Raw genomic sequence first — 19,980 nt, 5'->3', positions numbered from 1 at the left:
GCTAAACCGCTTGGCTGATGCGTCTGCTGTAAGACGACACACCGCGACTGTTGACACCTCCGCAGCCACTTACGACACCGAGTTCATCGGCCCTCTCGACGGCAAAGTCTCTCGGTCCGGCGGGTCCGGATCGCAGCAAACTGTCCAGGTTCCCGCCAAAAGCACGCATAAGGTGGCGATCTTGGCCAATCTAGGCAACTCAGTTTGGGGGCGGTTATGTGGGGAAGTGGACTTGAGCTGCACGTTGCACCCCCTTGAATGCGGGGGAAGAGTTCACTGTCCCAGTTCAGTCGGTGGGATCATGAAAGAGATAGGCTAGCATCGTGGATGGGAGGAGTCATGGCTGGGGTGGTGGTTGACATGGAGTTGACTCGCTACTCATTTCTCCCCTGGCACGAGTCCCCGGGCGTCATGTGGGAATACAAGGGTATAAGAACGGCCATGGATACGCCGCCGAGCGCCAAGGGTTGCTCCCTGAAACGTCAATTCCCACGCATCTTTCAGCCCTCTGGTTCCTGTTGCCCGTGATAGCATCAGTAAACCCTCACCCGGCACATGTGCAGATGGCGGGTTACACAGATAAGGTCGAAAGCACGGGATCGCAGTCCGAAGAACAAGCCCATGTCGAAACAGTCGACAGGCCCGCCGGACCGGCGCCAGTGACTCTACAGTCCTTCGCTCATCTCGATGAGAAGGCAATCCTCAGAAAGGTCTGTTCATACCTACCCTCCCCGTGCTTACCGCGAATACTGATCTCGCCCAGATGGACCTCCGTCTAATCCCCGTCCTAGCTCTCCTCTACCTCCTCTCGTTCCTCGACCGTACGGCGACCCCCTTTCCCACCCTGCCCATCCGGCATTTGTTCCCCCAACTCGACTAATGAACAACATGTATGTGACTGAAACAGGCGGCAACATCGGCAACGCCAAGATTGAAGGCCTCCAGGAAGACCTCGGCATGACGGACGACCAGTACAACTGGTGCCTGACGGCCTTCTTCTTCACCTACGCCGCCTTCGAGGTGCCGAGCAACCTCATGCTCAAACGGGTCCGGCCGTCGATCTGGTTGCCCGCGATCATGGTGGCTTGGGGTGTCGTGATGACGCTCATGGGCATTGTGCACAACTATGCCGGCCTGCTGTCGGCGCGCATCTTTCTGGGCGTGACTGAGGCGGGCTTGTTCCCTGGAGTCGCGTACTACCTGACGAACTGGTATAGGAGGGATGAGATTCAGCTGCGGCAGGCCATGTTCTTCAGCGCTGCGAGTGTGGCGGGAGCGTTTAGTGGGTTGTTGGCGTTTGGGATTGGTAAGATGGATGGCATTGCCGGGTTGCATGGGTGGCAGTGGATCTTCATTCTTGAGGGTACGTTCCAAGCATTCCACGGAGGAATTCCACGGAAGACTCGGCTGGATGATGCTGACAATAATTGTAAAGGGATCGCCACGGTTGTTGTGGCCTGTATTGCCTTCTTCGCCCTGCACGACTTCCCCGAGACGGCCAAATTCCTGACGGAAGAAGAGAGGGCTTTCGTGGTCTACCGCCTCAAGTACCAGGGCCAAAGCGAGGATCCCAATCGCGCACAAGTCGCCCAGGCCGACGAGTTCAGGTGGAAGTACGCCAGAGATGCCTTCCTTGACTGGCAGATCTGGGTCAACGTTTTTGTCTACTGGGGTATTGTCTGCCCTTTGTACGGTATCTCACTCTTCCTGCCCACCATCATCCGCCAGCTCGGCTACCAGAGCAGCCAGGCCCAGCTCATGACGGTGCCCGTCTACATCACGGCGGCTATCCTTGCTGTCATCGCCGCCTACTTTTCGGACAGGGTGGGCAAGCGCAGCCCGTTCATCATCGGCTTTCTGCTCGTCATGGTCATCGGCTTCTCCATGTGCATCGCCACCGACCCCAAGGAGAACCCGCGGGTCGTCTACGCCGGCGTGTTTGTGGCCGCCTGCGCCATCTATCCGGCCTTTCCGGGCGTTATTGCGTGGTTGTCGAACAATCTATCCGGAAGTCTGAAGAGATCAGTGGGCATGGCGATTCAGATCGGCGTGGGTAATTTGGGCGGGTAAGAAACCACACCCTTTTTTACTGCGTGCGTTGGGGATTGGGAAGTTTACCTGCTGACGCTTGACAGGGCCATGGCATCCAACTTTTATCGAGCGAAAGACGCGCCTCAGTACAAGCTCGGACACGGCCTTGAGCTCGGCTTCATCGGCGCTGGCATTATTGCCTCGCTAATCCTGCTGATTGGGTATAGTGCGCAGAACAAGAAGCGAGCTAGGAAAATCCAGGATGGTGTGCTGGATTCTTATACGGTGGAGGAGCTCTCGGCGAAGGGTGATAGAGCTATCACATTCCGATATGTGTACTAAGCAAATCACTGGCATGGTTCGTTGCGATACCCTTTGACCCTTGATAAGGGATGTGGGTGGCGTCTGCTAGACGCTAAGACACGAATCCGAAGGTGAACATCTGGTCTTAGTGAGATGACATTATTGATGATCGTTTGTGTCACTCATAGGTTTTTCTTGAAGAATCATGCTCGGCTCTCACGGCGTCTGCTGGGTTTCGTAAAGCTGGTGTAAGTTACATAGGCCTGTGTGACCGAGAGACGAGGAGACCGGAAAATATTACATGTGCTGACGCCAAGCCCGTTGTCGTTGGGTACAGCTTCGCTCACCGACTGTTTCTTATGGAAATGTTGTTGGAACCTGCAGGGCGATGACCGCTGAGATATGCGCTGGAAAAAGCTGTTCCCAGTTAAAGCAGTGAATTGAATTGAAAGGTGGTGAAGTGCTTGATTGACCATGCTGTTGATGGGCATGGGAGAGGACTAAGTACTGTAGGTAAGGAAGAGGGGTTGCAGTGCTGGCACCAATCAACCACCGAGGTCCGTTGAATGCAGCCATCAAGGCGGCTTCGTTCCGACAAATGTGAGTGAGTGACACTGTAAGCTGAGGGGTTGGTCGTGGGGGTCGAGACCCTAACTCTCCTCTCTGCCTTTGGACACGCGATCCAGAACCGACCGCTCACCAGACTTGATGTAGCTTTGGGCAATGTACTGTCCGTCTGCTCAGTCACAGGTTATCACTCTCGACTCTGTCGTTGAAGTTGCCTCCTGAATCTCCTGGATAATGGGCGCCATTGAGCACCACACAGAGGGCTGACCGAGAAAACTTACGGGCATACCTGTAAGCATTGCAGTCTCATATTTCAGTATGCCATCTTCGCAGTCTTCATTGAGTTATTGATACTAGAACTCACTGGCCTTTTGTCTGGTAATTCTGGGACTGAATGCATTGGTTTGCGACATGGAAAAGGGCGGCTTCCTTCACCCCTGAGACCGGAGCATGCACGTGTACCCCGACACCTGATATCTGCCATACTGCAGTCCGATCCGTATCCGAGTCCTATACTGGAGGTTGACGGATCAGCAGATGGGGCCGGCCGTCGGTTTCCATCAATCATATGGCCAGGTATCTTCCGCTTACACGGGTGGAAGAACATAGCAGACGGACCAACAGAGCAAACAGGCTTCGTGAGACATGGGGTTGATCATTTCTTTTCTTTCCTGTAGTTTCCTTACCCGTTGGCCAGCTATTCGCTCGTTTGTTTCCACTCGTGATTATATTTCCTAGATGTCAGCCTCGCGGCCTATCCAGTTAGTTACAAATACCACAACGCGCGCTCAAACCAAGGAGGATGGTACTATCTGCCCCTGATTGTGAAGGTTTTGAGGTTTCCTATGAGCTTGCTGATGTCTCTGACCGTTCACCAATTATCAGAGACAACATGAACCACTTCCAGTTATACAACACGTAGAGAAAGCCAAACGAGGCCGAATACAACAAATACCTCTGTCCCAGTCGCGCATTTCATTTGTCGAATTATTCTAGGTTCTGGCATTTCGTCATTTGAGACCCTGCAAGCTCATAGGCCCCCATTTACTTTCTTTTTCACCTTGTCCATTGGCAAGTCATCTGCCCCTCTTAATCCGTCCTTTGTTTGCCTATTCCTTTCTGATGTCCCATCTCTCAGTGATCTGTCATAGGACGTGACAGCCATGCGTACTCTGCCGCTCCAAAAACAATCTCAGTGATTAGCACAGCCCTGTTAATCAAAAGGAGCTCTCCGATCAGAAACCGAGTGACCCCACCCCGACCGAAGCGGGCGGTTGTTCGGAGGCTGGGAGGCTCCTGCTCGAGCCCTTTTCGGAGCTTTGACCTTGGAACGGGATGGGAAGCCTTGACCGGCAGCCCCAACAAGGTTCCGCGAGGACGATGGGCACGAGCCCATACACCTCTCGGCAGTTTGGCCACCCGCCGCATTATCCGGGGCGCTGGCCGACGGGAGCCACCGCGGCGTACCCGTGCCCAGTGGCCATGTTGTGGCAGCAGTACCAGACTTGTCCGAGCAGGCACATGGCGAGATCTTCTGTCCGTTGATTTAATAAGCCTAACGTTGTCGGAGCAAAGATGGTCGTGCCTGAGACGAGGAGGCCGGCAATTGTCTCAAGACAGTTGATGTAATAGCGTTGAAAAATAGTGCAATGGGAGGGTAGTAAGCGTGACGCTTACTGGAATGAGATCGAGGGAGAATTCCCCGCTTCTTTCCTCTTACATGACACCTGAAGACTGGACTCAATCTCCAGTTCTTGCCTCGCACTGCAATGGTTACCTTCATCCGGATTTTATTACGTCTTTTCGGGGTGTAGGTGCACTTTGGTGAGGTCACTAGAATGGTATTCCTAAGCTGTAATCAGGGCAACTCGGGGATGCTGATGTCATGATGAAGATAATGCAAAGTAGAAGATGACAGAGAAGCCGGAACTTTGGCTACGCTAGCTTAGGTACTGTATAAGTACTTACTAAATACAACCTTTGTATTCTCACCCAAGGTAACTAACGTATATGATTAGCGAGTGAGCAGCATAGTTAAGCGAGTGAGCAACTTCAAATCCATACATAACCCTGAAAACACAAGCTCGTTAGAACCACCAGACTTCAATTAAACTATCTCTAACTCTGCAATTAGCTTAACTATATAGTTCCTAAGTATTGTAGATAACTTTACCTACTAGATCCAATGAGGAGGTTGAACGCTAAAGCCTTATGACGGCACCTGCCGTCGAGGTGTGCGTTTGCTTTGCTCACGCGTGCCCGACTGGCTCTGGCATTTATCTCCTGCATCACGAGAGCTCTTCCAGCTTCTCTTCCTTTTTTCGCCATCTTGTAATTTTTCACAATAGAGAGTTTTCCCGCAGCCTTGCCTCGGCCAATGGCCCTCTGCTCGTGACAAGCCATGTCGTTTTTAATCTCAGACAGGTTCTAACAATACCTAGCTCAGTTGGCAAATTTCCTGTTGCTTCTATTATGACATCCTCCTACCTGAAAATGGCGATCCTCAAAATTGGAAAGAGTTTCACTAAGGTGTGGTGATTTTACTAACCTTTGGATTCTCAGGGTTATGTGTGGATTTGAAGTTGCTCACTCGCTTATCATATGCATTATCCAGCGCATGGCAGCGGGCTTTCGACTCGGCACCAAATCTAGAGGCTAAGAGGTAATTGTGTTGTACAGTGTGAATGAAGCCCGGCAAAATTCTCAGCGCTGCTTGATCTGGAAATGACTATCTAGCATGGTGACGGTGACCCTAGAGAATATCGCAATACTTAGCAAGCAACGGTGAGCAGGGTGCCTAGATGAGCTAGATTCCGAGTTGGGTTGGCAAATAGTGGGGCTTGCCCGGCTTGCAAAAGAGTGGGCCCGGTACAGAGAACGGGCTTGGCACGGAAGGCGGGCCGGCGAAGAGCCGGCACAATTCAGCTAAAACTGCGTTCTGAGCGAATTTGCCAGTGTGCCTTGATGTTGTTAATGCGTAAATGTCCCGAGTCATATGATGTAAGGATAATGCTGGCTGCGATTTTCTGATGATCAGTAATCTAATTATCCACCACCTTCGGTGATCAGTGATCAAACCGTCGATGTTCGGAGCAGCCGGCGTTGGTGTACAACCTGATTTTATCAGCATAGCTTTTTGGCATCGTGCCCGAAAAGCACTATGGAATGGTTATTACGGATACCGTGGAGCCTGAAAGAAGAAAGAACTCGAACCATCACCAGGCACAAGGCAGGAATGCACTGCCAAGGAGAGACACCGATACCCTTCCAGCTATAAATTGGCCTTCCTCTCCGATTTGCAACTCCCGCTATGTTATCTACCCACTGCACAATCCCAACACCCCCAGAGAGTCTTCAGTGTTTATCCGCCTTTTATCAGCTGATACCGTTACCCGTCATTTACAACAGTCGTGCATCTTCCCGACATGGCAACCAAAGGACTCGTCCTCGTCACCGGCGCCAACGGCTACATCGCTGCCCGCACGGTCGAGGCGTTTCTCAAAGCCGGTTTTTCGGTTAGGGGAACTGTCCGGTCCCTTTCTTCCGCCAACGAGGTGATGGAAGCCCTCTCCGAATACGCAGACAAAGTCGAGTTTGTCGAGGTGCCCGACATCACAGTTTCAGGGGCTTTCGACGAGGCTGTAAAGGGTATCGTCATGTCTTGATCGTTGGAGTTCCCAACACTGACCGGCAATTTAGGAGTCGATGTGGTGGCCCATCTTGCATCACCCGTGTCCTTCGATTTCAGTGATCCGGAACCCGTCTTGAAGGCTGCCATCAAGGGCACCGTACGGGCACTCGAGTCGGCCCACAAGGAGGCCAAAATTAAGAGCTTCGTCTTCATGTCGTCTATCTTGTCGGTCATGCAGCAGGCCAAAGAGGGCTACACTTATACCGAATCCGATTGGAATACGTATGCCGAGGATGCCGTAGCCGAACAGGGCAAGGCCACCCCTGGCCGCATCATCTACTCGGCAAGCAAGGTGGCCGCCGAAAAGGCCCTGTGGAAGTTCCGGGATGAACACAAGCCGTGCTTCGCCATCTCGGCCATCAACCCCTGGTGAGTCAAGCTTTCACTCATCGTTCGCTGTGACAAACTTCAAGTTAGCTAATACGAGCCAGCTTCGTGGCTGGTCCGCCCCTGGTAACCCCGGCTTCCAAAGACAAGATTTCTTTCTCTACCCGGCTAATCACGGATGTCTTCAGCGGAACGCCACTCGACCAGGCTGGCACGCCGGGCGTGTACGCGTTTGTTGACATTCGCGATGTAGCCCGCCTCATCGTCTTTGGGGCCGAGCATCCTGACAGGGTGAACAACGAGCGCTTCATCGCCGCATCGTTTTACTCGCCGCCTCAAGCTGTGGCAGATATTCTCCGTGAGAAGTACCCAGAGAAGGCGGACATCATCCAGAAAGGCACACCGGGGGAGGGTTACAGCCCCGACTATCGGTTCAGTGCGTTTGACGGAACCAAAGCGGTCAGGGTAACGGGGCAGGACTACATCCCCTGGCGCCAGACCGTGTTGGATACCGTGGAGAAGCTGAAGTCCATTCTTGTGTAACTTGTGAGGAAATTTTAAGCTGCCGGTTATAGACGGAGAACTTAGGACAGGCGTCAATCGCGACTCAGATCTGTCTTTGTACTCGTTTTCGTATTATGAAGACTGTAACTCAAAGGATCACAAACTCCCGAGTCCCTCTCCTTGGGTATCTGCATGTTCCTCCCCAATACATCCGCCTCTTCCAAGGCCATGGAAATAGCAATCCCTCAGAATCCTCCAACTTTCCCCTTCTACCTCCCTCAACACAAAGGAACACTCCCCGCCATAAAAGCACCCACCCCTACAGCATCACCTTACTTCACCTCATTCATGACTCACCTGCGTCTGACTGGGCACCTAGTTAGGCGAACAGGCTCATAGTATTACAAGCCAGCCATAGCTGTGGACTAAGGGAACTGGCAGGCTGAGAGGAACATGATTGGAAGAGTCGTTCTTGGCTGCTTGAAGAGAGATGATCGATTAAGGTGTGTGCAGAGCAGAGCGACACTGGCAGGGGGCGAACCATGATTGAGAGCGAGATCAATTATGCATGTCAGTGGCATAACCCGATCCGGCTCGGCCTGCACCATCGTGAGTCACGCCGAAATTCAAGTACGACCTCTCTCAACTGCAAACATGGAAACTCAAACAAAACAAGCTCCCATTGAGGAGACCAGAGAAGATGACTGTTTAGTTATAATTACTATTATTAACGTAATTCTTACACCGCAAGGGCGGTGTCTAATTACCTATATTGCAGGCCTGCTTGCACCATCAACATTCCCACCTAGGTGAGCCGCATTTAGCTCGAGAAGTTCTATACGACGACCGCATTCTTCCCAGCAATATTTATTTCGATGAAGGCTTGTTTAAGAGACATGGATTTCACATCCTTCGTAAAGTATGGGGAGAACGATCTGCAGTAGGAATCCCATACCCATTCACTAACACACTACGATAGACAGAAAGGAGGCTTACACATATCCTCTTCTGCTAGACCCGAGACTCCCCATCTATCAATCAGCCTGCACGGCCCCATCGAACTCTCGCTTACTCCTCTTCCATACCCAATCCGTTTCATCATCCTGCGCCTGGCCAAGAACGACGCCACGGATTCCCGGCCGTGCTTCTTCCGTTTCGACCCTTCCCTCGACGCCTTCTCTCCCCATGGCCTCGTCCTGCTGCGACATACTTGGAACCGCGGTCGCGGCGGCTTGCAACTAGTCCCAGTTGACCATAACCAAAGCGCAGTTGGCACCCCTGCAGGTCAAGAGTTTGAAGACAATAGTCAGTTCATATTCGAGCTCGCCTCCCCAGGGGACGAGGTCAGCCTCACCGCGACGCTGCCCGAACAGTTCTACCGCGCTATGGGGAGGGATTTGCATGTGTTTACGCTGCTTTTTCCCGGCGACGACTCGGTGCCCTGGGGCTGGGGGACGATACAGGGTGGTGTTGTTCGACGGGCTTTGAAGGGGGAAAATGCTGGGCAAATGGTGGTGCCTGGCGGTGCGCGGCTCAATCTCAAGGCCAACTACTTTAGCGAGTATCGCACTGCAGATTGGCCGTGGTTTCAGCCAGCTACCCTGGCGGAGCCATCAGAGAGAATGTGAGTAAAACCTGCCCAATATTTCTTCCTTGTTACTTATTTCACTTTTGCTGGCTGTTGAAAAAGCTGTCTCTACTAACTAGTTTTAACTCCAATAGTCCTGGTGCACCGTACTTCACGGTCACGGTCAAGGGCTCGACATCTGTCAAATGCTACGATCGCATCACCGTGACCCTCGTGTTCACGTATCACGGTGTCACCGGGACGAACGGCAGCCTAGAGGTGTCTACAGCACCCCCGGTAACGTTCCACTCTTGGGCACTTACTTCGTCACGAGACTTCACTTTCCAAGTGCAGAGACGTCGGGGGGCAGGGAGCGATTGGGAGGACTGCCAGGTTCTCGAAGACTTCTCATGCTGCGGGCCTGGGCCGGGGCGTGCCTATGACGAACCCGACCTGGAGGTTTCCATCGGGCAGCAGGACGAGGACTTTACGAGTTTGCGTCCAGGCGAATCATGGACAGAGACGGAGTGGCTAAACGACTGGCCAGATGTTTCTTTACCCCGAGACTCAATGCCTGGCGATCAATTTCGTGGCCGGGTGAAGAGGTCGGGAGTTTTAGACTGGTGGGATTGGGGCACAATGGAGGAGCACAGAGAGACAGTGGTGAAACTGCCTTGTTTCGTCAAAGGATATGTGACAGAACCGAAGGATATTGGAGGACGGCCAAAGTTGGTGGTGCCAGCGTCGGAATGGTTCGAGTTCACGCTTATTGAGTAATTTTATGACTCTCTCATGTCGAACTCAATGGCTCCCTCTCGCTGGCTACCGCCCCATCCTGTCGGCGACGGCGTCGTGAAATCCAGAGCAGGGCACCCTGCACGATAGCGAACACCATATAATCCACCGAGACAAAGCTCACACAATAATACCACGATACCATCATATGACCAGGACCCGGCGATCGCAAGCGCCACAGCCAGGACCAGGCAAGGAGTGCAAAGACAACGGCCTGCGCAGCTGGGCAGTTCAGACTTAGCGCTCAAAACCCGAGTCCTTGTAAAGCAGCTGCCTGCGCTCCCAGCGCTGCAGCAGCCAAGACGGTTTTGACCGGGATCAAGATCAAGGCGTTTGCGAACTCGTAAAAGGCAACGAACCACTTACGACTGGGTACCTTTAACTGTACGGGGTCCGCACAGACCCCCTGAATTCGCCACAGCTGTGACGGGCTGAGCCTCGGAAAAAGAAAAAAATAGAAAAAGAAGAGGAAACAAGCTCCAGAGCAAAAAGATCGGTCTGAGCAACTTGAGGATAATGGGGATTGTGGCCTTGGGGATCTATCGCAGGGAAATCAGGCATCCATTCCTATCTGTCAACTAGCCTAGGGGGGGTCCGGCGCTGGCGTCCCGAGCTGTATGGCTGCGCTAATGGCAGGACCTGTACCTCCTTGGGTTTCCTCTACTCTATTTTGCTGGCCTCGTCCCTGTCCACGACCTCTTCCCTGTCCCTGACCACTTACCTGTCTTCGTGTAGTGCCCTGGACCCGCGAAGCCCGTCCACGTCCTCTTGCCGGCGTCAACGTCGACACTTCGATATCCTGTTCTTGATGAAGGCGTCCCTCGGTCTCCGCCAGGTCCACAAGCTCTCACTGAGAGGGATCACGTCGGCGGCTCGCAGCGACTTGTCGACGATAGTTATCTCCGCGTGGAATGGCTTCTGAATAGCTTCAAATCCTGCTTAGTTGTGTGGTAACTGCCGAGGTAGTGGTGGTAGAGAGGAGTGAACTTTTATACCTGCTATTGCAAAGAAGTAGCCAAAAAGCGGTAATGGATTCTCATTCTCTAGGTAGGGACGATAGGTAAAAGGGCCAACCGTGATGGGGCCGTTGCTCAGAGGCCACGAAAAAGGGGGTAGGCTCCCATAAAGGGGGGTTCTCAACGAGCATTAGCGTTGGACGAGGGTTGCCGAGGCTCAGCCCGTCACAGGTGTGGCGGAATTCAGGGGGGTCTGTGCGGACCCCGTACAATCAAAGAATCCCCTTACGACTCTCCGCATCGTATGGAGGCTGGTCGTGCGGGACAAGGGCGTCGGCAACGAGGGGGCCCACCGTGATGAGGAGGTAGGATGTGTATATGGCTATTGCGGCAGCAATGCGCAAACTGTTACCTGGGAGGGAGAAGATGATGGTGAAGGCAAGGCTAGATGAGTTGAATGGGTTTTCAGCACAGCACGTAGTGCTCCGGCCTGCTTGTTTTCATGAATGGGTTTGGCGTTTCGACGATCTGGCACGTACCGTACGTCATAATCCACAGCACACAGATGACCGTGAGTTGAGCAAAGTTTATCCTGTTGCCAGCGTTGGGAGGTTCGTTAACGAAGACATCGGAGCCAACATCGGCCAGAGTAATGGTGAAGAATGCAGCGAATTGGAAGAGTTCAGTCGATACAACATGATTTAAGAGCATATAGCACAGGCTGAGCGCCGCTGAGGCCCGAGTTGTCGCGACGGATAAGGAGAAGTCGAAGCAGCAGCACGAAGGATAGGATAAAGGCCACGAACAGGATTCTGTTTCGGGCCAATACGCTAGTAGATTGAAGAGTCGGTACAAATTTGCTGGTCAAGAGAGCAGCAAGAACGTAAAGTACTTTCGTATCACATAATCCGCAATCAGGAGCATCATTTTGGCGATGTGAAATGGGTCCCTCGATGAGGCCGAGTGATTACAAGAAACCCAAGTCGATGCGTTTGCGGAGGTCGACTGTTGAAGTTTGTTCCAGAATTGACGTTTTGTGAGCCCAACGCGCCCATCATACGATGCAACATAACCTAACCGCTCAGAGTAACCCGGCTGAGCCCAGTTAAGGGGGTGGGCATTCGCCCCGAACCCCGGAGCTCACGCCCATCTGATAAGATACCGCCAGCACGGGCGGTTCCATTCCATAGTTTGTCGTGACTTTTATTACTCGGGTAAGCGGGTTTCATTGCCATACTAGAGGGAGCCTTGATCAAGCGTTGAGGGCCGGGTTTGCGGGGCCAGCTACCAGCTATCCGGTGTCCCGAACTAAGGTACAGTACATTAAAGGGCATCTGGAATGACTCCATGTCCGTGGTAAGGTCATTTGACCGGCTTTGGTTAAGATACCTTAGGTACTCATGACTTAACCAAAATGAGGCCTAGAAGACTGCACGTATGGACTGAGATTACTGCCATGTGAGCACCAAACTGAGCCGAACGTCCTCTTTTTAGACACAATGTCGCGCTCATCAAAGTTGAACCTTGTTATGATGAGGGCCTCGAGAACTATTCATACAACTCTTACGCAGCCGTTGTTGTCCCCGTCGGTGCCCAAGTACCCGCGGTTGCCGAATCACTCGACGTAGCAGTCGACACCACAGAGGTAGTACTACTAGTACTCCCACCACCTCCTCCTCCCGAATTGTCCTTCCCCACCACGACCGCCTGCACCACTTGGCCCAGCGTATTGAAGATGATGTTCACCAGACTCCCCAGCGGGTCATACCGATACGTCTTCTGCGTCAGCCCATTCCCCAGCTGCTTCGAGACGCCCGTGTAAGTCATATTCTTCTCGTAGTTCCCCACAATGGTGCTCACGGTCTCTCCAGCGCCCTCCACCACCTCCTGTACAATATTCCCCAGATTATCAATCAAGAAATTCAACTTGGTATCCCCCCGCACGATACTCCCCAACAGCCCATCCACGACCCCGACCACAGCATCCACCACATCGCCCACCTCATTCAAAACGTTAATCAGCAGCGGATTGAGGTCAAGCGAGGTCAACGTGCGGTTGACCATCTTGGCCAGGTTGCCCAGGCGTACCACCAGGTCGAGCTTGGCGTCGACGTCGGCGATGGTGATGTTGACTTTTTGGATGCCGACCTGCACACCCACGTTGAGGGAGACGAGGCTCGCGATCTCGGCGTTGAGGTTGAGGTCAGCGCGGAGATCGTCTACGTCCAGCTCGATTCGGCCTACGTGCAGCTCCGGCACGCGGAGGAGCACGTCGGGCGGGGAGGTGCCGGTTGGGAGGGGAGGGAGGCCGCCTCCGGTGGTGGAGACTCTGGTTTGGGTGCCGTGGGTTGGGGAGGCGGAGGAAGAGGGACTGCTTGCTGATGTCGGCGGCGAGGAGGCTGTGTCGGTGTTCGGGGAGGTGCTTTCACTGCTTTGTGCTGCTGCCATTGCGGCGAGCATCAGCAGCGCAAGCACCCGGAGCAGTGTGTTGCAAAGTCCCATCATGCTGGTGGTGGTGGCTTTTAAGGGAAAACCGTGCGAGGGAGTGTGTGAAGCTGGTGAGCTTGCGATAAACCCGCGAGAGAAGACGCCTTCGAGTGCTTGGGCGCCGTTCGCAGGAGCGGAGGCCAAGGATCAATGCCTCACCGTGAAGGAATATAAAGAACGGTTCCTAGGTTTGGCCAGATTCGCTGTCCTGGATATCATGCGGAGCGCAATTGTCATCTCCTATTCCTTGATTCTCATGCCTTGACGGCGGGACGAGGGTCGCATCCAAGAACAGTGTTTCAGGGGTAGCTAGTCAGCAGGGTTCCCTTAACGGCTCGATGAGACGCTGCATTTGGCGTGGGGTAGCAGATAGTCAGGGGCACTGCCATGGTTTTAGATCCCGCATCACTCCCGTAATTTCCCATGGCATTCTCCCGTCGGCCGGGTCGGTTTTGACCAAGTTTATCTTGGCAGCACCCCCGTCGATATTTCGGCTCGCTAAGCACGGTTACCATGGTTGCATGTTTGGGCACACACTAACACCACGGCATGAATGACATGCGAGTCCTGCTCATATCGAGTCCATCTGCCCAAAGGGTGCCTGCTCCCATGAGGACGGGGTGGAAGCCGCTCCGTAGCCGTCGTTATCCCCTCACCTCGCTCACTGCGAAACCAATCTCGAGCGATATCTCATTGCTCTTCCACAGTATCCATCCCTTCATCAAGTAACAGTTAACGAAGGGTGAACATGAAGGTACTCCTGCTCTGGGCTCCTGCCCTCCTCCTCCATTTCGTCTCTGCTGCAGAAAGAGACGATGGCTATTTTGGGTACCGCCTCGAACAGCGCGGTGACCCAGAATCCGCCGTCTACGAGACCAGCTCGACAGACCCTGGCCTCGTCCTCCCCGAGGAACCGGACGTCTACCTCAACGCGTCTGTCAGCGTGGGCCACATCGGCGTTGAGGTGGACAACATCACCGCCAAGATCAACCTCGACGCTCAAGTGCTCAAGCTGCTGAAGTTCAACGCCGGCGTGGACGCCAGCATCGACCGCGTGAAACTGACCATCGAAAACGTCAGCGCCAAGGTCGAGCTGGAAGCCCGGCTCGGAAACGTCGTGGCCATGGTTGACGACGTGCTCAGCAGCATTGACCTGAACCCCATCATCGCAACGTTGGGCCAGGAAGTGACCCAAATCGTCAACGACACTCTCGGTGGTGGAGGCGGCGGCGGAGGGGGATTATCCTCATCATCGTCTTCCTCCTCTTCCTTCCCAACTGCAACATCCAGCCCAACCTCCAAAACCAAACGCTCCCACACAGCCAACTCACACACCGACTCGTACACCCTCGACCACAACATCCTCTACAGCGTCAACGACTACGCGGGCCAAACCCACACCAACCGCGTGCTGGCCCAGACCGGCGACATCTACGACGAGTATCTCGACAACGACGGCGCCGAGGTGGGCAAGCGGCGCGTGGTCGGGTACTACGCGCGAGATATGGTGTTCACCGGGCATAACCGAACCGTTTATTTTGAGGAAGATGCTGAGGCGGGGCAACCGAAGCGGGTTAAGGAGTTTGAGCTGCAGTATCTGTATGCGCCGTTCCCAGGGCTGGAGGTGACGAGCTGGGTGTATGTTGATGCCACGGGGGAGGTGCTCCGGACCAGGGTGATTGCGGAAGCGAGTGGCGGGGGGACGAGTACCGTTAGCAAGGATGAGGATGAGTGAGGGTCTGGTATCGCTGGGTGAGTAGGATGGTGGGATGGTTTCGTGTGGTTAGGGTGAGGCGAGATCATACAATGCTGTCGCGGTGATGCCGGGGCAACATGAACTAAATGTGATTAGTGCGAGCTGGGGGCTGTACTCGGATCTGTTCTGTATCAACCGGGTGTAACATACCCTCTCAAACACACAGAGCCTCGGGGGCTCAGCCCGGCCTGCATTCGCCGTAGTTCGTCCCTGCGCTCCCGAAGCACGTCCATGGCCCCGATGCTCTCCAGCCGAGCGGCATCCAAGATGATATAACCCAAGTCATCTCAAGTCATTGCAAGGTTGAATGTAGTGCCCGAGCAGTTGCTATACCTCTCACCCCACAAAAAATTCCAGGCCAGCGGTGGGCGCTCGCCGTGGGGCGTCCAGTTCGCCATCGTCCCGGTATATTAGAGAGTCATCGCGCTCCTCCCTTTCGTCTCGTTCTGAGAACGCGGCCTTTTGTCGGCGGGATTGTGCGTCATAGCCAAGACATCTCTCTCTACCTCGAACCCTGCAGGCCAGCAAATATTATTCCCCATCAGTGACACGAGATGATCGTGGTTTCTGATGCGAAAGAATGACTGTGTGCAAAAGATCGAGGCCAAGTAAAGTCGTACCTTCCACCAGGGTCGCCCCTCCTGCCTGAGTCGTTTGTTCACACGGACACAATAATCAGTCATTCCCCATTGATTGCGGAAATGCGGTCTAGGCGGCTGCTTAGCTGGATCGCAAAGATCAGAAGTCTCGCATTCTCTGGGGAGCGCCAGGTTGGAACCTAGTCGGTGCACATCGTCGTGGATCTGGTGGAAGACCTGGGAGTCGTATTTGTCAATGACGGAGTAGTAGACGGACGTAACCGCCTCAACTTCCCAGGCCTCTATTTCATTGGGAAACAGCGTGATGCGCGATAGCTATCCTCCGTGTCGCTCCATTCCTCAGGCGTTAGAGTCGGATGGCAAGAAGACCGCGCCGGTGGGCCAGCAAGGTGGCATATCGGCAGAGCATTCGAATTCAAGTTGCGCACATTTCATGGAGAGAGGGGTTGAGGAGACTGAATTCATTCCATCCGCCGTCTATGTTGATCTGTTGCTAGAAAGAACCCAGGACAAGCCTAAACGCCAAGCCCCAATCCCGCTTGCTTCCTTTCCCTGGAAGCCATGAGGTGACCATACAAGTACAGCCCAGAACCGCTGATAACCATTAGCCCCTTTATCCCATTCCGATTCATGCTTCCTTCGGACATTTCATGTTCTATGCAAACACATCCAGGGTTTCATCCACTGGTTACGCGCTGATCTCGATCCTCCTCGCTACGGGCTTTTTCGATTTGGGCACCGTGACACTCAAAATACCATTGCTGAGGCTGGCCTTGACGCCGTCGTGGTCGACAGGCACCGGGAATGTGAAGGCGCGCGAGAACTCGCCAACGGAGCGCTCGTAGCGCCAGTACTCGGGCTGTTTCTGCGCCTCCGCCGGGACGGCCTTGGCGACTTGCTGGTTGTCAGAAGCAGGCTTCGCGGCCTCCGGCTTGGGACTGGAAGCAGGAGTCGAGGCGGGAGTGTCTTCCGGGTCGTCCTCGACTGTCGCGTGGAACGAGTTGCGGTGCGATTTCTCGGCTTCAGTGGTCTGTGCCTTCGTGGTGTTGTTGTTCGACTCCGGGGCATAGGTGCGCTCGACGTGGCCGCGGATGACAATGGTTTGCGGCTCGGTAAACTCGATGTTGACGTTCTCGCGCTCAATGCCGGCCAGCTCGCCGTGGAACTCGTAGGTTTCCTCCGTCTCCCGCACATCAAACTTGGGGGTGAAGGTGGTCAGCGGCGAGCGCTGCTGCCTGGCACGCTGCCGACGGGATGCCGGGGCGGGTTGGCTGCGCTGAACCTCGCGGGCGTAATTGTCATAATCCTCGAGGAGGCGGAAGAGCGGGACGAAGCTGGTCTCTGCAACAGTAGGAGTGCAGAAAGAGCCGGGGAAGGACATCATGTTGTTTGACTGAGATGGCAGTGAAGATGTGGTGATTGGTGGAATGTTGTTGAGTCGGGTGGGGTTTTGAGAAGCTGATCACTTGTTGGATGTTGTGAGACTTCACTGTGTTGGTGAATGTTAATTCTGGGAAACATGCTTCATGGAACTCGGAAATCGCACGATTTAAATACTCGGTTGCCATGCTCAACAGAAGGTGCAAGCACCATCTTGAAGGTGCAGGTAACCAACATTACGAATGCTTGAGCGGCGTCGCGAAGCACCCAGAAACTGGTCGACCGTGCTTGGATTGCGAAGCTCGATTGCCTGGTTGATCGCGAAGCAACTGTCAGTCACTGGAAGAGGCAGGAATATTCCAGAAGCTACAGTAGTTGGGGTCAGGGTTGATTTCGCAAACTCTCAGGGTTAGGGTATTTGGATGTTTCGTCCGGTCATCTGTCCAACCTGGAAAAGCGTCCCGTTTGAAACTAATAAATTGTAAGTCCAGCTCACGCAAAAGCCCGCCGAAACAAGGACAGGAAACAATACAGCCTGGCTTTTGCAGCATAGGTTTAATGAGAACCTCAAAGCTGCCCGGGCACGGGCTCATCATCAGTACCACAGGGGCACTCACTGTTCCTGTCAAAATAATTGGCGACACACAGGACTGGACTGTGAGCGAAGCCCGACCGTCGCCCAAGTTCACTACCCAGCCATCCGCCACGGGCTGCAACTGCATCCCCTCTACATCCCTCTGACTTGTTCCCGATCTAGACGCGGTCTGAAATTGTTGGTTCTTCAGTTACTCAATTTGCATCTGTTGGAGGAATATATACCGCTCCAAACCCTGGCATCCCTAACGGGTGCCAGTTTCCGTTTTGTGATGGCAATAGCATCCTCTTCCAATTTTTTCGGCTTTCCTGAACACTCCGCGTTTGAAATCCCCTCCCGGCCCAACCCACCCCACGGAAAGGAAGAGGAGGAGTGGCGGCCAGCATTGAGCTGGAATCATGGTGTTTGACTTTGGGGTGTGCATTCTCTGGCAAGCGGGTGTTGCTTAGCTGCTAAGTAACGGGGATCAACTCAATGCTAACTGACGCTTTCCTAAGCTACTTTATCCAGTTTCTTCTAATAAGGCCAGTTCTCGTCCGCCGGAATGCCGATTCGAGAGAGCACATTTGCTGGGCCCTTCTTCAACCAAATCTTCATCTTCTCCTCGTTGTGGACCCAGATCATGCCGAGCATGCCCGCTGCATTGGTATCTGCCCCTTCCCAGCCGGGCGAGCGTCTCGGTATTACCACCAGCCAGTTCCGATCCATGATCACGTTGTGAGGCACCGCTGCACCTCCCTCCACCGCAGCACCGCCCACCGCCCTCTCGGCTTGGCGTAGGAGGGCCCGGTAGATATCCAAGATCTCCGCGGCTGAAGGCAACCCGTTGTGGAAGCGGTTCATGAAGAACTTGAACGGCAGCCGCGGCTCGTCCGAGTCCAACCAGAGAGAGAACTTGTCCCGGTCAGGCGCGGGAAAGATGTGCATGTGCTTGTGCATGCGGCTGCACCCGCTGTTGATGCCACAGTTGAAGAGCAGCAAGTACCGGCTCTTGAACGAAGAGATTGCCTGGCTGCCGGCCGTGATATCGTCCATGTCCAGCGCTTCGTGCTGCCGGCGAAACCCATCCTGGGTGAGGATCAGGAGGTGTGGCCTCGCAGCTGGGAATTTGTTCAAAGCCAGTAAATGAGTCGACCCAAGTGTTGCCGCTTCGTAGCCGGATACGTCAATATCGCTTCCTGGGCGATACCCTGGTTGCTGCAAAGTGGTTTGCGATTGTTGGTCTTGCGGAGCTTGTGGTTTGTTTGTCAGGCTCGAGAGAATGCGGAATTCGAACTGGGAATGGCGTTAGAAATGATGACCTGGCGGTATAGTATTGATGCGCTTACCGGAAGCTCCTGGTCTGTAACAGTGACAGTGCGGTAGTCCTGGTTGTAAACTACCATACCCTGATCGACAAGACGGTCGAAGCGGGCGAGAATATCATCCTCGTCGAGTTTGATTTCCATGTCACACTTTCAACGCGTGTGGCTTGCCCGGGCTACCGAATTGGCTTGCAAGACTCCTTTTTGCGATGCTGGCCACACGTGGGTTGGTACTCCGTATTGGCGGTGGAAAACTTAGATGTCGCGATCCAAGACTTGAGCTGACAACGGCGTGCCCCTTTTCCTTATACAACCAAAAATCAGTGATTGGCATGCTCCACTCCAAATCTGGCGCCTGGCGGTTTCATGGCTAACGCCAAAGCGGACCTGCCATAAGCGGTCACCTGGACCCGACCCACATCCCAAACAATATACTCGTCAGTTCGTATAGATTCGGGCGGTATGGAAATCTGTCAGCGGACAGCATAACAGAATGTCAGCTTGCCCTGTCTGGGCGTAAGCGAAGATGGGGGCCGGAAGCTGATTCTCTATAAATAAATAAAATAAAAAAAAACAAAGATAAAAGAAAAATATAAATTTCAACACCAAATACCAATCCGCATCAATAACTATGCTTGATGAAGTGCAGGTCCAGCTGTGCCAAGTTTAGGCCAGTATCAACTCCACGGCGCTTCCTCATAACCTCGAAATACATACCTATACGTGCATGTCCCCCCGCATGCCAAAACATGATCTAGACGTGTGGACCCAACAGCGGAATCGACCCCACAATGGAATTTTGGCACCACCATCACCACCATAATAAAAGACATCTAGCTCATCCAATTTGCAAGCAATCTACACACAAATCTGATGGTTCTACTCCTCTTCGGCCCGGCGAATAGTCTCTAAACTACACACAATTATCTCCTCGGCCTCCTCGACTGCGTGGCTGTTCTGTCGCGTCTTCCTCCTTTTCTTCATCGGGGACTTCATCGAATCCTCCTTTGCCTGGATAATATCCTCGATCCTCGCAAATTTATCATTGGCATTCTCTTTTACCTTCTTACGGCCCTGTGGCTCGTAAGCCTCCAATTCCTTCGTCAAGTGGTCAACCT

At 53.6% G+C, this 19,980-nt stretch overlaps 9 protein-coding genes across 9 annotated transcripts; 6 read left to right on the top strand and 3 right to left on the bottom strand.

Annotated features, from left to right (window-relative positions):
• Positions 1 to 563: 563 nt before the first annotated feature.
• Positions 564 to 2,373, top strand: N657DRAFT_634216 (MFS general substrate transporter; the record flags this gene model as incomplete). Its single annotated transcript, XM_062791259.1, has 5 exons — positions 564 to 710; positions 764 to 821; positions 908 to 1,363; positions 1,436 to 2,066; positions 2,136 to 2,373. 5 exons carry the CDS (start codon positions 564 to 566, stop codon positions 2,371 to 2,373), a joined length of 1,530 nt encoding a protein of 509 aa, XP_062646763.1.
• Positions 2,374 to 5,023: 2,650 nt separating this feature from the next.
• On the top strand, positions 5,024 to 5,663 carry N657DRAFT_443652 (uncharacterized protein). Its single transcript, XM_062787401.1, has one exon. It carries the CDS (start codon positions 5,113 to 5,115, stop codon positions 5,437 to 5,439), a length of 327 nt encoding a protein of 108 aa, XP_062646762.1. The 5' UTR covers positions 5,024 to 5,112; the 3' UTR covers positions 5,440 to 5,663.
• Positions 5,664 to 5,980: 317 nt separating this feature from the next.
• N657DRAFT_690684 (NAD(P)-binding protein) lies at positions 5,981 to 7,563 on the top strand. The gene is made up of 3 exons (XM_062797058.1): positions 5,981 to 6,549; positions 6,601 to 6,961; positions 7,024 to 7,563. The coding sequence occupies exons 1-3, from the start codon at positions 6,327 to 6,329 to the stop codon at positions 7,460 to 7,462; spliced, it is 1,023 nt and encodes a 340-aa protein (XP_062646761.1). The 5' UTR covers positions 5,981 to 6,326; the 3' UTR covers positions 7,463 to 7,563.
• Positions 7,544 to 7,923, top strand: N657DRAFT_645700 (uncharacterized protein). The gene has a single exon (XM_062792994.1). It carries the CDS (start codon positions 7,616 to 7,618, stop codon positions 7,820 to 7,822), a length of 207 nt encoding a protein of 68 aa, XP_062646760.1. The 5' UTR covers positions 7,544 to 7,615; the 3' UTR covers positions 7,823 to 7,923.
• Positions 7,924 to 8,084: 161 nt separating this feature from the next.
• Positions 8,085 to 9,965, top strand: N657DRAFT_443593 (uncharacterized protein). The gene is made up of 3 exons (XM_062787400.1): positions 8,085 to 8,363; positions 8,439 to 9,047; positions 9,146 to 9,965. The coding sequence occupies exons 1-3, from the start codon at positions 8,299 to 8,301 to the stop codon at positions 9,765 to 9,767; spliced, it is 1,296 nt and encodes a 431-aa protein (XP_062646759.1). The 5' UTR covers positions 8,085 to 8,298; the 3' UTR covers positions 9,768 to 9,965.
• Positions 9,966 to 12,304: 2,339 nt separating this feature from the next.
• On the bottom strand, positions 12,305 to 13,189 carry N657DRAFT_681154 (uncharacterized protein; the record flags this gene model as incomplete). Its single annotated transcript, XM_062796354.1, has 1 exon — positions 12,305 to 13,189. The coding sequence occupies one exon, from the start codon at positions 13,187 to 13,189 to the stop codon at positions 12,305 to 12,307; it is 885 nt and encodes a 294-aa protein (XP_062646758.1).
• Positions 13,190 to 13,976: 787 nt separating this feature from the next.
• Positions 13,977 to 14,963, top strand: N657DRAFT_656347 (uncharacterized protein; the record flags this gene model as incomplete). The annotated part of the gene is made up of 1 exon (XM_062794690.1): positions 13,977 to 14,963. One exon carries the CDS (start codon positions 13,977 to 13,979, stop codon positions 14,961 to 14,963), a length of 987 nt encoding a protein of 328 aa, XP_062646757.1.
• A 1,060-nt stretch (positions 14,964 to 16,023) lies between these two features.
• N657DRAFT_645696 (HSP20-like chaperone) lies at positions 16,024 to 17,241 on the bottom strand. Its single transcript, XM_062792993.1, has one exon. It carries the CDS (start codon positions 16,962 to 16,964, stop codon positions 16,272 to 16,274), a length of 693 nt encoding a protein of 230 aa, XP_062646756.1. The 5' UTR covers positions 16,965 to 17,241; the 3' UTR covers positions 16,024 to 16,271.
• Positions 17,242 to 18,009: 768 nt separating this feature from the next.
• On the bottom strand, positions 18,010 to 19,201 carry N657DRAFT_597153 (uncharacterized protein). The gene is made up of 2 exons (XM_062790022.1): positions 18,887 to 19,201; positions 18,010 to 18,833 (listed from the first exon to the last, which is right to left on the bottom strand). The coding sequence occupies exons 1-2, from the start codon at positions 19,004 to 19,006 to the stop codon at positions 18,075 to 18,077; spliced, it is 879 nt and encodes a 292-aa protein (XP_062646755.1). The 5' UTR covers positions 19,007 to 19,201; the 3' UTR covers positions 18,010 to 18,074.
• Between the last annotated feature and the right edge of the window lie 779 nt (positions 19,202 to 19,980).

This window comes from Parathielavia appendiculata, assembly GCF_033297405.1.
Source record: "Parathielavia appendiculata strain CBS 731.68 unplaced genomic scaffold N657scaffold_7, whole genome shotgun sequence".
In the NCBI taxonomy this organism is placed as follows: Eukaryota; Fungi; Ascomycota; class Sordariomycetes; order Sordariales; family Chaetomiaceae; genus Parathielavia; species Parathielavia appendiculata.
The sequence above is the reverse complement of the archived record's forward strand: the minus strand, read 5'-3'. Positions and strand labels throughout refer to the sequence as shown.

Excerpts from the sequence above, each read along its gene's own strand:
- N657DRAFT_597153 (XM_062790022.1), bottom strand. The coding sequence starts at position 19,006 with ATGGAAATCAAACTCGACGAGGATGATATTCTCGCCCGCTTCGACCGT. Across the intron at positions 18,834-18,886 it reads TTACAGACCAGGAGCTTCCG|TTCGAATTCCGCATTCTCTC; the intron begins GTAAGCGCATCA and ends CGCCATTCCCAG.
- N657DRAFT_443593 (XM_062787400.1), top strand. The coding sequence starts at position 8,299 with ATGAAGGCTTGTTTAAGAGACATGGATTTCACATCCTTCGTAAAGTAT. Across the intron at positions 8,364-8,438 it reads TATGGGGAGAACGATCTGCA|ACCCGAGACTCCCCATCTAT; the intron begins GTAGGAATCCCA and ends CTCTTCTGCTAG. Across the intron at positions 9,048-9,145 it reads GCGGAGCCATCAGAGAGAAT|TCCTGGTGCACCGTACTTCA; the intron begins GTGAGTAAAACC and ends TAACTCCAATAG.
- N657DRAFT_645696 (XM_062792993.1), bottom strand. The coding sequence starts at position 16,964 with ATGTCCTTCCCCGGCTCTTTCTGCACTCCTACTGTTGCAGAGACCAGC.
- N657DRAFT_443652 (XM_062787401.1), top strand. The coding sequence starts at position 5,113 with ATGACGGCACCTGCCGTCGAGGTGTGCGTTTGCTTTGCTCACGCGTGC.
- N657DRAFT_645700 (XM_062792994.1), top strand. The coding sequence starts at position 7,616 with ATGTTCCTCCCCAATACATCCGCCTCTTCCAAGGCCATGGAAATAGCA.
- N657DRAFT_690684 (XM_062797058.1), top strand. The coding sequence starts at position 6,327 with ATGGCAACCAAAGGACTCGTCCTCGTCACCGGCGCCAACGGCTACATC. Across the intron at positions 6,550-6,600 it reads TTTCGACGAGGCTGTAAAGG|GAGTCGATGTGGTGGCCCAT; the intron begins GTATCGTCATGT and ends CCGGCAATTTAG. Across the intron at positions 6,962-7,023 it reads ATCTCGGCCATCAACCCCTG|CTTCGTGGCTGGTCCGCCCC; the intron begins GTGAGTCAAGCT and ends AATACGAGCCAG.